The following is a 15538-nucleotide window of genomic DNA, read 5'->3' on the forward strand; positions in this document are numbered from 1 at the left end:
CATGACAATGGTGAGAACACCCACAAAGTCCCTTCTCCAGACTTGCCCTGCATTTGTCTGCTCGGACTTGACAGGAGCTGAGAATGCTGTGCCGTCTTCCTTCCAGATCTCAGTGACCTTCAAGGACGTGGTGGCCTGTTTCTTGGAGGAGGAGTGGCAGGTGTTGGAAGAGTGGCAGAAGGAGTTTTACAGGACTGTGATGAAGCAGATCCACGCGGCCCTAATCTCTCTGGGTGAGTTGTGCTTTTTCTAGTCTTGTTTGCCGTGATTATTGTATTGCGCTTGTCCTATGAGAGAATCAGTGTTTCTGAATTTATGGAAGAACTGAACTTCATTGAAAACAGGAAGATCTCTCTGCTACCGAAGGAAGGGAAAAGCCCAGGGGAAAGAACCCGGATCCTGTAAAATGGTCGTCAGTCCCTGTCCCCCACCCCCTGTTTTTTTTCTGTGACCATTTCAGAAGCACCAAATTGGTGATCCGGGACACGAGGAGGAGGAGTAGACAGAGGCCAAAGAAATGCCACTTCCTGAGCCTGCTCAGCAATAGTTGGCAGCAGCTTCTAAATTCTAAAACAGGTTTTCCTTGAACCTTGGCCTGGTTTTTTCAGTGGTTTCTAGAACAGTCCGGCTCCTGAACCTCACCCAGAGCTCCTTACTTGTCTGGTCTGTGTGTAGGGTCCTTCTCTTATAAGTGACTGTGCTGTGCTGCATGTGCCTTGATGAATGAATTCTTCTTCTAATAATTTATGTGCAGACATTTGATTATTACGCCTTTTACCAGGAATGGCCTCAAGGTGGATTACAGTCCAAACCAGGCAAAATGCAACAAAGATAATTTACAGTAGGAGAAGCTTAGGGAATCCGGGCTGGATATCTCCAGGCCATGAAGTGGAAGAACAAGGAGTTAGGAGAGGGGGCTGAAAAGCCATACCTTAGCTTTCTTGCCTGAAAGTGAAGTAGCAAGGCTCAAGTTGCAGAGGTTAGAGGTACCTTGTTCTAAACTTTGGGCGCATAACAGCTGGCAGAAGCCAGAGGAAAGAAGAGTCGTTTGGGAGGCCCAGAGATCTCGTGTGGGGTACGGAGGAGGAGAGAAGTTGGGCGAGGTACTCGGGGCCTTGCTTGTTCGCACACTAGTAGATGAAGCAGAGAGGTTTTCAGTGCGATCCTGCATTGGACCGGGGGCCCGTTTGATCTGGCTTCTGCCAAACTTTGAAGGAGCTGGAGACATTGCACTGCATTGCACGAGGCCATTATATTAGGGAGCTGAAGGAGTCACTCTGACTGGGGATCCCTGCATGGATTACAGTTGCGAGACTGCATTTGTCGAGGTAGTTGCGCAGTTGGCGGCTCTGGCACAGGCACATAACAGAAGTCTTTACCACCTTATAATAATCACAAGATGAAAGGCAAGAACCAAATCTATTTATGCCAAATACAACATCACATTTTTTTCTGTTCATCAACAAAAGCCATGTTGAGCAAGCTTTTTTTTTTTTTTTTTTTTTAGGGATTAAAAACAAAATGTCCACACTTTTGCCAATTGAACATTTCAGCTAATGAGAAAACATGAACTTGCTCTGTTTCCCTTGAAGGGGAGCGAGTCTGTGTAAGCTGAAACCATGTAGATGAAGGGCGGCCATTTTCTCAATGCCACTATTAAGCAGGAGCAGCTACTCCCACCCATTGAAACCGCTCGTTGCTTGATTTTCCAGCGCGTTACACTGGCACCTTTCCTGAGGGGTCCCTTTCCCCGTCTTATGCTGTTCCTCTGACCCCCTTCTTGCGTCGCTGCGAGGCCGGTTCCGAGTCCCTGTCTACCTTTTCCCATACAGGGTACGCCATTGCCAACCCCGATGTTTTATTCAGGATCAAGCAGGACGACGACCCGCAAGAATGGGACATCCAGGACTCGGAGGGAAGCGACAGCATTCACGTCCCTGCCATGGGTGAGTAGGACATGGCTGTCCAGCTCCCACTTTTTTTCCCATAAGTTTGCCCTAGTGGATTATTTGTGTCTGGGCTTATTTATTTATTTAAAATAATTATATTCCGTTTTACCCATACAAGATTGACCAAAGCGGTTTACAGTGGTAGTAACAAAAAAAATTCAAATAAGATAAAAATAATAAAACAAAGTTAGAATAAAAATACAATCTACTTCACGATCAATATAAATACAAATTAAAAAAATTATAACAAAAGACGCACATTTAAATAATTTACTATTATTTTAAATAAAAGTATAGAAAGAAAAGAAGAAATACACAAACGTAGCTATCAAGATGGTAGTCTCCTGATATCAATTGAAGTTTAAGTACCCATATATGAAGCTGGGCTTGGTTTATTAGGGGAGTTGAGAGAACCTGTTTATTAAAAATCCACCTGTGGACATGAATTTCCCGCACAGCCACGGGTGGTTCCTGGAGAAAGCAGACTGGCCCAGGCTTTCTTTCTGCAGAGAAGTTTCCCCTAAAAGGTGCTTCCCTGTCCCCCACCTGGCACAACCTGCGGCCTGGGCTGGCTTGTTTATACTTTCCCAGCATATCCTGGAATATGGATGGACGTCTGAGAGTTCTGGGATATATGGTCACAGACGCTGTACGAAATACGGTGTGCGGTTTGCTGACCGAATTGTTGATGCCCACAAAATCACAAATTTCTAAGAGTTTGTAAAGTTTGGTGGGAGACAACGGAATCGCCCATTTCTGCCAAGTTTCGCAAGCCCTGCTCTATGCCAGCCCACAAGCTGGAGCTCTTGAAGTGGCCCTCTTGGATACAGAGGAGGCAGGTGCCCTGAAAGGACTTGTCAACAGATCAGACTCAAATAGCCAACTGGGATCTAGGGCTCCCTGGAGGTGTATAGTGCTACAATACGGTAGCACTGTAAGCGTTTAATTGTAAAAATTCCGTTTCTCCCCTGGAAGTTGGCACCTTTTTGACCAGCGACGCAGAAAATTCTTTATGCTGGCGGGAGAAAGCCATGAGCTCCACCCGTCTTGCCTGCCAGATGCGCCCGCACAGCCCTTGGCGACGTCCTACAGAAGCCGTGGTCCTGAAGAAAGATCCCCGAATAGTCCAAGGGACCAGTCCAGGTACCCGACAGCATTTTCAAAGGTGCAGCTGGAGCGTCCGCATACAGACAAGCAAGCGCATATGCCCAAGGATAAAACAGTTCGTAGGCGCGGCCTTGCACTGGCCGAGCCTGGCTCGACACGTTAAACACGTTGGTCCGCAGTGACAGAAAAAGAACCCGCACAGGAGCGCTACCTTCCCGAAATTCAGTCAGCACATGCAGAGTGTCAGCCAGGACTATTGAAGAGATAAAAGAGGACCGTGGCTCTTAGCTTTCCGGGCACATACGTTCCGCATTCTGGCCGATCCATTGCAAGGTGTCTTGCATCGGGCTCTGGACCACCCCCCCCCCTCCCCCCCAAGGAAAATGGCGTCCTCCAAACACAGGAAACTTGAACCTTCCAGGGAGCATGGCTAAATTAGAAAACCTTGCTCCAGATTTGGTTCAAACAAAGCTCACCTGAGGCCTGACTTGCCCCACCTTGTGTAGAGCAGAGAGCCTGCTTTTCTGGGGACGTGATTATTTTCACTGAAGGCTGTGTGTGCTTGCAGTGTCGCTTACGGTGCCCCGGGTTTTGGGATTTTTTTGCCTCAGTAGCCCTTGCTAAGAATCTGCCCGTGTGGATGGCATTTTATGAACAAGCTTATTTCTCTTGGGAAATATCTCTTTACTGCTACTTGTTTACTTGCCGGTAAACCTTAGGCTCCTTTCTTTTGTGTCTGCTAGAAACATCCATGGCAGGCATTTAGTTGTCTAAATCGGCAATGAATTAAGACATCCAAATTTGCTGTTCCCACCGGGGATTAAATATAAGAACATAAGAAATTGCCATATTGGGTCAGACCAAGGGTCCATCAAGCCCAGCGTCCTGTTTCCAACAGTGGCCAATCCAGGCCATAAGAACCTGGCAAGTACCCAAAAACTAAGAAGATCCCAGGCTACTGATGCAATTAATAGCAGTGGCTATTCCCTAAGTCAATGGACTTCTCCTCCAAGAACTTATCCAAACCTTTTTTAAACCCAGCTGCACTAACTGCACTAACCACATCCTCTGGCAACAAATTCCAGAGCTTTATTGTGCGTTGAGTGAAAGAATTTTCTCCGATTAGTCTTAAATGTGCCACATGCTAACTTCATGGAATGACCCCTAGTCCTTCTATTATCCGAAAGAGTAAATAACTGATTCACATTAACCCGTTCTAGACCTCTCATGATTTTAAACATCTTTATCATATCCCCCCTCAGCCGTCTTTTCTCCAAGCTGAACAGCCCTAACCTCTTTAGTCTTTCCTCATAGGGGAGCTGTTCCATTCCCCTTATCATTTTGGTAGCCCTTCTCTGTACCTTCTCCATCGCAATTATATCTTTTTTGAGATGCGGCGACCAGAATTGTACACAGTATTCAAGTTGCAGTCTCACCATGGAGCGATACAGAGGCATTATGACATTTTCCGTTTTATTCACCATTCCCTTTCTAATAATTCCCAACATTCTGTTTGCTTTTTTGACTGCCGCAGCACACTGAGCTGACGATTTTTCCTTGTCAACCTCCATCCTGTTTTTCTGTATCCAAAATCTCTGCCCCAGTGTTTGGGTTTTTAATTTCTTGTTACTTTTTGGCCCAGACTCCCCCTTGGTGAAACCTGACATTCTGCTCAGGATTAAGCACGAGGAGGAGGAGGAGGAGCTGGAGGCTTATTGTCAGGGTCCTCAGGAGATGGAGGGAGAAGAAGCCGATGACATTGTTAGCTCAGGTAAGTCGGGAACATGGGACAGCAGAGCAGCTCGCCTCAGGAAGGGTGGTTGTTTTGGAGATTGATTTTTTTTAAAGTTCCAGATGGCACTGGCAACAAGATTTTATTTATTTATTTATTTAACAGTTTTTTATACCGACCTTCATAGTAAATAACCATATCGGATCGGTTTACATTTAACAAGGGTATAACAGGAGTAACAATTCAAGTAAACGAAAGAAAACAATAGGTAGAATAGGTAGAATAAGTCAAAGTTACAATCAACAGGGAAGGGGAACTTGGAAGCTTGCAACAAGCTGGAAAGAAGATAAGGCAGGAAATAACTATAAGGGTTACCATAGGGCGTACGGGTTAAAAGCTTAAAAGGTGCTTTAACCTCGCACAGATGTCCAAGTGTCTGCCCTCTTGTTTGTCAGAATTGGCACTACTGTTTGACTTCCCAGTGCAGGTGAGTAACTTCCTGCTTTGGATTCTGTGGTAGGGGTAGAGTGATAAGTGGGAGACAGGGCCATCTGGACCACAGCAGACAGGGTTAGGGGTGGGTGAACATTGTTTTTAAACAGCCAGGCTCTGGGCTACGCCAGGGCGGGCGATCCTCTCCTTGGAGCTTCCCCTAATCTAGTTTCTCCCCCCCACCCCCGCAACCATCCCATAGAGCTACTGCTCCTCTCCCCGCTCCCACAGCATGTTACTCCTCAGGGTGGAATAGGCAAAAAAAAAAAATGCTCCTTCCTGGTCCAGCCTGAAATCTGCCATGCCTTGGAGGGGAGGGAGAGAGACAGGGCTTGTCTCTGACACCGTCTTTCCCCTGCCCTCCCTACCATCTAGCAGAATTCTTCACCTCGAACCTGCCTGCCTTTCAGAGTCAAGGTGTGGGGGGGAGGACTTCAGAATGGGAGTAGGCTGCTCAGCACAAGAGCGGGAGGCTCCTGCTTTTGCAATAGAAAATGACATCATATCTGGCACCAAAGCCGATATGCCTGCCGACATCACCAAATAAAGGCCTGAAATGTCACCCTTGATCGTGCACTGGCAGGCGCAATGTCGGGCCTTCGATGAGGACGTTGGACAGAGCTTTGGCAGGCTAAATATAATGTAGCTTTCTGGTGAGATAGGCAGGCCAGAAGAAAGGTGCCGATGGGCCGGTTTGCCTATCCCTGTCGTACTGGGTCAGCTAGGAAGGTTGCTCCTTCAGTGGTAGAGACTGGTGGGAGATGGAAGGTAGCAGATTCAAATTCTGAGGGTCCCCAGTTGGAAAAATAAACTGTGGCACTATTTAACAGAGGCATCGGGTGTCTGGCCTACACAGATGGCACCGTCAGTTTTTCACATCCATAAAAAATGTAGTTTTAGCCACCCCTCACACTACTGCTTGCATGTATGTGAGCCATTTGGTGGCTGGAAAACAGGATGTGCTGGTGGACCTACACCTTCTCATACTGGGGGCTCCGCTACACTCTGTAATATCATACCGGTGACTGGCCCAGTAGGAGAATATCTCGAAGTGCCCGAAAGTCTTGCCCCTTCTCTATCCTTCCACCTTTAGCGATGAAAGTTTGGGCCAAATCCATTAAGCAATGCAAACCAACTGGTTGGCATGGTAGCAGCTCGTGATACATGGGTCAAGGTAGGGCTAGCAGCATTCAAAGAGGAATCCTATTTTCCAAGATTGCTTTTGCAATGGCCCTGTAGCCATAGTATGATGTTAATCCTTTCGTCTGCCCCTCGCTGAAAGTGTAGCTCCTTATAGAAACAGTACATAGTTCACCTCCAAGGGAATTCAGTGCCATCCCCTTCCCAACCAGGTAAACCAGTAGCATCCCTCTCCTAATGATGTCATTTCCTCTCTTTAGATTTCAGTGGCATCCTGTTATTAACCTCCATAAACTTCACTGACATCCCCTCCTAATCAAGTCATTCAATTCAGTGGCATCCCCTTCTAACCATGCCATTTGTCTCCTTAGACTTCAATAGTGTTCATCCTTCTAAGCACATCATGTGCCTTAACTGTCTTCAGTGGCATCCTCTCCCCGCCTAACCATAGATTCAAAAGTACCTGGTGTAATTTTATATTGAGTCTGAGAAACTCAGATGCGAGACATTTGTATTATCTCCTGTTGCACTGTCTAACTAGACATTGTTTTAACTCCCGCAGAGGTCAGGCCAACCAGCAGGCGGAAGAAAGGGAAACATCTGGAAGAATGCATTGAAAAGTTGAAACTGCAAGAGACGTTACCCAAAAAAGCCATGGGAAAGCTTTTTCAGGATCCCGACCAACCCCGTGGCTATAAAAGGCAGCGCAAGGCGACACTGCATCGGAGAGTCTCTTCGGAGCACCAGGCGGACCTGTCCAGTGAGAGCGAGCACGGTTTTGCTGTGCGGACGGGTCCGGTCCAGGAAAGCACCCGCCCAGTGGAGGAGCCAGAGACCAGGGGGGCATCTGGGAATAGCCCCATCAAAAAACCCTCTCAGTTGGCCAAGGCACCGAGAGCCAAACCCTACAAGTGCGATCAGTGTGAGAAGCGCTACATCAAAAGCTCGCACCTGAAGGTGCACCAGAGAAGCCACACGGGGGAGAAGCCGTACACGTGCGGCATATGCGGGAAGAGCTTCAGCCACCGGGAGACTATCGTTGTCCACCACAGGTCTCACACGGGGGAGAGGCCCTTCAAATGCCCGGAGTGCGGGAAGAGCTTCCTGAAGAGCTCCCACCTGAAAGTCCACCTCCGGATCCACAACGGCGAGAAACCTTTTTCCTGCCCCGATTGCGAACGGACCTTCAACCACAGGGGGGACCTGAATAAGCACCGGAGGATGCACACGGGGGAGAGACCCTTTGCCTGCGCGCTGTGCGGGAAGTCCTTCAGCCAGAAGGGCAACCTTTTGACCCACTTGGGGACCCACACGGAGGAGCGGCTCTTCGCCTGCACGCTGTGCGAGAAGCGCTTCAAGCAGAAGTCTGAGCTGGCCAAGCACCTGAAGATCCACTCCGGCGAGAAGCCGTTCAAGTGTGATGAATGTCAGAAGAGCTTCAGTCGGAACCAGCATCTCCTGAGACACCTGAGGGTGCATATGGGGAAATATGAAATAAAACTGGGGGAATAGTGGCCGTGGGCAGAGACGGAACATGATTTTCTGCCCCTCAACTGTGAAACACGATGAATTCCGGAAGGACAAAACAAATCTTACCTGTAAGAGCCAGCCTGGCAGTGAAAGGTGTATTTAGAGCACAGAACTGTGAAACCTCAGATCTCACTTCATTGTGTGACCTTGAGCGAGGTCATTCACCTCCCTGGGCTCGAGGTCAGCTGGTCGGCTCTTTAGCACAGAGGACTTCCTCATCTTGTACGGTGCTGCGTACACTGACAGCAGCAGTGTTCTAATCCTTTGGGGCAGGGAGACGGAGACAGTATGAATTTATAGCTGCCGACTCAGGGTTCTGCGCACGTGAGGAAGGTGGGGGGCAAGCCATGCTGCTGGCTCGGAATCTCCATCCCACACGTGAGAAGAATCTTGGTGAATAAAAAAAAAAAAAAAAAGTCCTACTAACGTGTGACATCCATCAGTCAAAGGATTTCAGTCTTGATGCCAGAAAAGCAGGCAGAAGAAGTAAAAAAGCGTACAAGAATGTGGCTTTGCTTATGGGCATTTTGGTTCCACGGGACTATTCTGCCCTACTTACGGAGGCACAGAATATTAACAGAGACCTGGAGAAGAAAAGCTGGAAAACATGACTGAGAGAAGGGGGCTTGTTTTTCCTCTGCCCAGGTTGACCACAGAGTTCACCTGTGGGACCTGCTACCATGGGATGACATAACGTAGTTCATACTGTATTAAGCCTAATAGCGTCAGTCTAGGTCCATCCTTATTCCTCCTTTCCTTATGGGCCCATAACAGCATGCACCATGGTGGGGGGGGTGGGGATTATGAATAGAGAGAATGTGCTTTACCATTCCTGCAGGCGCTCCTCCTCCCATGAGCTCTGCAGTCCCAACCGTCTGAGCCAGGAGACCCAGCCACTAACATAGCAGGGGGAGAAGAAGACGGGTCAAGAGAGGCCAAACGAAAGCTATCCAGATAGGAAGAAAGTGCAGCTGAGCGGCCCTGGATGGAGAAATCCTTATATAGGTATAATATACAGGGCAAAGAGATAAATGCGGATACGTAATCCCCCAGGTATGCAAAATCTACGTGGCATCTGTTTTTAAAGGGAAACCGACATTTGTGGCTAGTCTCAGAGCTGGAGAAAAAAATGAGAAACTGGGTGAGAATGTGGTTGAGCAACGGGAATTGGAGCGTATTGGTCAGCAGGGCCCACTCTGGGTGAAGGGGAAGTGACCAGGTGGCCTGGCACGAGAACTGGTGCTAGGGCCTCACCCTCTTTAATGCTGTCATAAGTGACACTGGGGAAGGGAAAGTGTGTCTGTTTATAGATGGTGTGCGGGTCTACAGCAGAGGAGGCAGAGCAGGAGTTTAAAATAAGATGAAAGATGCCTTTAAAAAAAAAACCACCCCAAAGAATGAAAAATGGTCAAAAGTTTGGCAGCTACACTTTAAGAAAAAGAAAATGGAACATCGTGCACTGAACTCCCATTTTTAAGGGGAACAACAGGAACGAGCTGGGGATTGTCATGGCTGATGGACCTCAAGGAAAGCCCCACTGTTACAAAGCAGGTGGGAAAACGAATTGAATACCTGAATGAATAAAGAGTTGTCGGTGCTAGACTCTCTCTCCAGGTCTCTGAGACTGTGCGCACCTCTGCAGATATCTACAAAAGGACGCCGATAAGGTAGAGGCAGTTCAAAAGGAGAGCCTCTAACAAGGTGCCTCACTTACACGATAATACTGCAGAAGGTAAAGATGGCCTTTCTAGCAAAAAAAAAAAAAAAAGGGAAACGAGGTAATACGAGACAAAACTTCCAATATCGAGCAGGCTTCCCTAAGGTAGCGGAAGGAAGCATTTCCCATGGAATGAGAAGGTGACCTTCTCCCCTGCGGCAGACTTCCAGCGGAGGCGGTAAGAACTGATAGCAGGAGACGAGACACAAAGGGGCCTGGGTGGGAGAAGACCCCGGATTGAGTAAAAGGACAGGAAGCAGGTGCTGTTGGGATACCCTTACTGACATCGTTGCTGTGTCTGCCTCACCTTGCAATTTTATTTTTTTATGTGTCACTTACTGGCTCTTCCTAGTAAAAATGTATTTACTATACCTTTCTTACCTTACACGATGTGTTTTTCTTTGATGGATTCTCCCATGCTGACGCCTGATGAAAGTCTAAGATGCTCCCTCATTTACCAGGAGGCGAGAGGGGTGGTGGTTCTCGCCCTACCGCCCCCTCCCTCTTTTATTCTAGAAATGTTGACTCACCATGTTGGGGTTTTTTTTTTTCCCCCTGGAACCAATTTTCAGGGTGACCTATGCTGCCCTTTGGGGCACTTGTCTTCTGCTTAGCGTCCCAGCATGTCACACATCAAGCCCTCCATCACCCCTTTTCCTGAGCAGTCGTGGGGTGGATGTGACCTCTGCCCCCTACTGAAGCCTGGTAGGGCCCTCCCTCTCATCTACTCAGGGAGGATAGTGCAGGATGACTTGGCCCAGGCCACTAGTATCTCCCTCCCACAGCTCTCTGTCTGTTGGAAAAAATGTGAGTCCTGTGCATTATAACTACCTTTCAGGTATTTAAAAGTCTGAATCATATCCCGCTCCCCCATCTCTCCTCGTATTTAGGTCCTCACGTCTCATCTCAGATAGAGGTGCAAATCCCAAGTCATTTTGGTTGGCTCTTTCTGAGCCACTGCCTTGTCCACCACCTTCAGATCATCAGACACTATCACTCTGAGGTCTCTGTCTCAGTTTGTACACATCAGTCTTTGACCCCCAACACACACAGCGCCTTCGGATGGCCATGCCCCAAACCCCTAACTCTGCACTTCACCAAACACTCTCTTCGGTAAATGGGGATGTATCGGTGGTTGTTTCGGGTCCCAAAATGAATATTCATCTATTTTGTTTATGCAGTCACTGGTTTCCCATTAAAGCCAGTGCGGGAAGCCATGCATGCTATTTTGGGCTCCAAGTCTGCGGTTTTCTATCCAAGGTTAAAAAAACTTGCAGGCACGAGAAGGTTCTTTTTTTTTAAATGTTTTTGTTTGGAGGACATAGCACCCCAGTATAACCAAGAAAGAGGCAAAGCTGGCAACCGGCAACAACACAGCAAGGTGCTGAGGGCAGTAGGTTCACTACAGCTGTGCACTCGGTCCTCCTGCCATTTGCATGGGAGGTCAGGGAAGCCCAGCAGAAGGAGGTTTAGTGAAAAGAACCTCCCCCCCCCCCCCCATCAAAACAAGTTATGTTATATGTGTATACCACCCTCCTTGGACATAGTCCTGCACAAAGCTGTTCACAAAACATGAAAATAATACAATCAGTAACAATATTCATTATAAAATAATGGTTCACATGCTGGGAGGATACTGGTCTGATGGCGCATCATCACTGATATCACCAGCAGGCATAATGACCACCTCTGCATCCGAGGGCTTCTGGATTATGGAGAGAAACCAGGCCAATATAATATTAATCAGAATGATGCATACTAATTTTAAGCAAAAAAGATAAAATAGACATCAATGCTTTAGTTCTGACTTCCATATGACATATGAAGCGTGTGATTTTCTTTTTTTTAAATGAAAATAATTTTAAAAAAAACAACCAAATACAAAAATTTATGGACAGTTTGTGCCCAAACTAATAAAACATAATTTTGCTGCCATGAGGTTTAGCAAGGATATGCTGGAAATTTTAATTGTGTGCGCTTACGCGTGTATGCTCCTAATTTTAAGTTTACTCAAGCATAGCTAGCGTGCGTCTTCATGCATATGCCAGTGAATTTTAAATCCTGCTCGCGCAGGCACATTCCCAGTTTTCCAATTAGCCCACCAGTTTGTCCAGTTAATAGCGAGGTCTTTCAGACCCTGCTGGTTCTTCTCCCTCCACGCTGCCCAGTTAACCTGGACCCCTCACCCTGTCCTATAAGCACTAAAACTTGAGAGCTACAGGCTTGCTCAGCAAGAGCAGCAGTAAAGTGAGGCGGATAGCTAGCTTCTGCACGCTGTGGGTTTCGTTTTAAAAATTTGGAGTTATGCACCTGAGTCTTGGCCATGCCCCGCCTCTTTTCTGCTCCCTTATTCCTCACGTGCGCACGGGTACATATGTGTGTATTTTGCAGCTTTTAAAAATCCAATTATACAAGTATGTGGGCATTTTTGCACTAGCAAAGCTTTTAAAATCGACCTATCAGGAGGTAAATTTCAAAGGAGTTATGCATATAAATGTAACAAACCACTCAAGTAAATGGTGTTGAAAATTGCTATGATAAAGAGCACTTACATAAGTAAATCCTCTGGACAATTCAATGGCATATGTCCTAGCAATTTTCAAAAGCCCACTTCCTTGAATTAAAGCTTTTTAAAATCAGGCCCATAGTGAGTGTCTCCTCCCCTGGGCTGGCTAACCAGCATCATCATGTAAAGTTTTGCTCTTGCTGCTTGCCCTTAACTGGTCTTCAGCAGCCACCTTTGCATTCCCTCCTCCCTCTTCAGGACACTCACTGTGGCCATGGCTCCTTGCATTACCCTTCTCTGAGGCCAGCTCACACAGAGGCCTGACCAGCATGGCAGACAACTTCCCCTCTCTACCAGCAGCACAGCAAAAAAAAAATAATTACTGGGGATAAAACATAGCTCTCTCCATGCCTTCTATTCTGCTACTGTCTTTGTCATAAGGTGAAAGTAAAGTTGCTGCAGCGCCTTTAATTTTTTAATTTTTGTGCTAGCTGTGATTTTTTTTCTTTCTCCTTCTAGCAGAGCGAGCTTGGCTGTGATGTAATTAGATTATCCAGTGGTGGGGGGGGGGGGGGGGGGGGGGATAAGGGAAAGACTGAACCAACAGACCCGAGAGGGGCTGTAGCAAGGGAAAGAGTGAGGCCTGCTCGGTAAGTGGGGCACTCGATGGAAAGTTTAGAACTGGGAGAAAGTCCCCAGATTTGTAGCTAAACTGTCCAAAAAAATGACATGTGGCTACAAAAATCAGTAAATTGGCACACTGGTGCAGTATGTGGGGCTCGCTCCAGCTCGGAGCATGCTCAGTAGGATGCCCCCAGCATGCAGTGCACGGTGCTGGCTCCGGCTCCGAGCATGCTCAGTAAGATGTCCCCAGCATGCAGTGCACGGTGCTGGCTCCGGCTCCGAGCATGCTCAGTAAGATGTCCCCAGCATGCAGTGCACGGTGCTGGCTCCGGCTCCGAGCATGCTCAGTAGGATGCTCCCAACATACAGTGCACGGTATTGGCAATGAGCCCAAACATGCTCAGTTAAGATGCTCCCAGCATGCAGTGCTGGCTCCGGTACTGAGCATGCTCAGTAGGAGGAGTCTAGCTTGTGGCTAGAGGTTGAGAGTTGTGGGTGCCGGTGGGATCTGCTGTGCTGGAAGCCCAGAGCAACGGGGTTTGTCCGCAGCTGAGATTTGCAGATTCTCCCTGAATAACCCCCTATCTCCGAGGCAGGGGAGAGAAGAGAAAGAGATGCAAGAGGTTTAGTCTGCAGAAAACCAGCGAGAAAGGGAGATAGGTGCAGGAGCCTTATACTGCAGGAACCCAAAGGAAAAATACAAAAGACCTTGATACATGCACATTACACGCAGACTTGGATGCACAGACGTGCACACACATAGCCACTGAGACGCAGAAACAGAAGGCCACATACACATCAACATCCACCTGGGACATTCCTATTCCCACCGTCAGGAAGATCGATGATAGTAAACCAGATATTGTAGTAAAGGAGCTATATGCACAGAGACAAATAAGTCTCCCCTCCCACCCCCCAGTAAACTACATAGACCTTCAGTCACATACAAACATATTCACAAAGACACCCAGAGAAATGTCCAGGCGAGAATATGAGCAGGTAAGTAATCTTTTATTATGTGTTAGTCTGTAATATTTATTGAGTGTGTACAGTCCATGTGCTTATTATACAGAAGGAACTACCAGGAAAACCAGTCCCTACACTTATTCAGTCCCTGGTGTAGTCTGCTGAAGTGTTGATCCTCAGAAGGTTTAGCTGGACTTGAGTTAGTGGCTGCTGAGCTCATCTGAAAGGAGCTTTGGATAAAGATGCTGGGTGTGATCAGGGTATTGTAAACTGCACACACATCCCATTAAGCCTCTCTTTTCTTCCCAGGCTTTGCAAGGAGAAGCCCCCGAGGGCTCCATGCTCTTGCAGTTCTCGGTGACCTTCAGGGACGTGGCAGCCTATTTCTCGGAGCAGGAGTGGGAGGTGTTGGAGGAGTGGCAGAAGGAGCTGTATAGGAATGTGATGAAGGAGATCCACACAGCCCTCCTCTCCATGGGTAAGTGTAACATTCCCTGAGATACAGTGCTTAACAATATGAGATGCCCATTGCCTCCAGTTGTTTGAAAAATATCGTATTTATTTCTTTATTTTATATACTGTCAATCTGTAGGACAATCTAGACTGTGTACAGTTAGTCATAAATAGATAAAAAGTACAGGAAAAAAAATACATAGTTAAAACTAAGTAAATGTAAAAACAGTAAGTACATTGCAGACAATTTTAAAAATTAGAAAAACCTAGCAAATAGTAAAAAATAAAATAAAACAAAGTAAAACAAGGTATAACAAAGTTTAAAAGCAAAGAAAAAGCCGAGCGAAGCATCCATCAAACAAGTCGATCAATTCTCTGCCGTTGATTCATAAGCGTTTTTGAATAGTAGGGTGTTCAGATTTTTTTTTAAAGCGTTTCATATCCTTTTGTACTCTAAGTTCATCAGGTAAAGAGTTCCATCATTTGGAGCCTGCAACTGAGAGAGCCCGTTCTCTTACCTCAGATAGATGTGCCGTTCTGATTCATGGTACTGATAAAAGTCCCTTATTGGCTGAACGAAGGTTCCTTTGTGATGTGTGAAGATGCAAAGATGCGTTTAACCATTCAGTATGTTTGTGATTTATAGATTTGAATAAGATACATAGTGTTTTATATTCAATTCTTTGCTTTATAGGTAGCCAGTACAAATCGATAAGGGTTGGGGTAATGGGGTCAAATTTCCCCCCCCCCCCACATAAAACTCTAGCAGCTTTGTTCTGAGAAGTTGTAATGGTTTTAGATGGACCCCAGGTAGCCCAAGAAGTAAAGCATTACAATAATCAATGGTAGAAAAAAAGTTCTAAAATCATTAAAATCTAACAGAGGCTTAAGCCGTTTTAAAATCTGTAATTTAAAATAACCGTCCCTAATTTTTTGTTTTATATCTTTCTAATCTAAAATCGGAATCAATTAAAATTCCAAGATCACATACTTGACTAGAAGATTCAGTCTGCATAAAGTCAGTGGAATGGAAGGATTTACTCAGATGTGATTTTCTACTTCACAGAATAAGTTCTGGTTTTTGATTTTCTGTGAGATAAAAGTTGTCTAATTGAATTTAAGTAAATTTCAATTTCTTTTAGAGTGTCTTCCAGGGTGTTTTAAATAGGAATTAAAAGCTGTACATCACCAGCGTAAATATTGTGAATGATTCCTAATCCAGACAACAGTTTGCAAAGTGGTAAGAGAGAAATCTTAAAAAGGGTTGCCAAGTGTTGCCAAGGGTTGACAAGTGTAGCCTATACACTTATGCCTCTTCTCAT

General features: G+C 46.4%; 1 protein-coding gene across 1 annotated transcript in view; it reads left to right on the forward strand.

The window, feature by feature from the left end:
* LOC115080317 (zinc finger protein 84-like) overlaps positions 1-15538 on the forward strand; it is a 44099-nt gene that overhangs the window by 21663 nt on the left and 6898 nt on the right. Inside the window, exons 7-9 of the mRNA XM_029584468.1 lie at positions 107-233; positions 1867-1946; positions 14073-14241. Coding sequence (XP_029440328.1) covers positions 107-233; positions 1867-1946; positions 14073-14241 — 376 coding nt within the window. The remainder of the gene's footprint in view (positions 1-106; positions 234-1866; positions 1947-14072; positions 14242-15538) is intronic.

Source organism: Rhinatrema bivittatum, chromosome 19, assembly GCF_901001135.1.
Source record: "Rhinatrema bivittatum chromosome 19, aRhiBiv1.1, whole genome shotgun sequence".
In the NCBI taxonomy this organism is placed as follows: Eukaryota; Metazoa; Chordata; class Amphibia; order Gymnophiona; family Rhinatrematidae; genus Rhinatrema; species Rhinatrema bivittatum.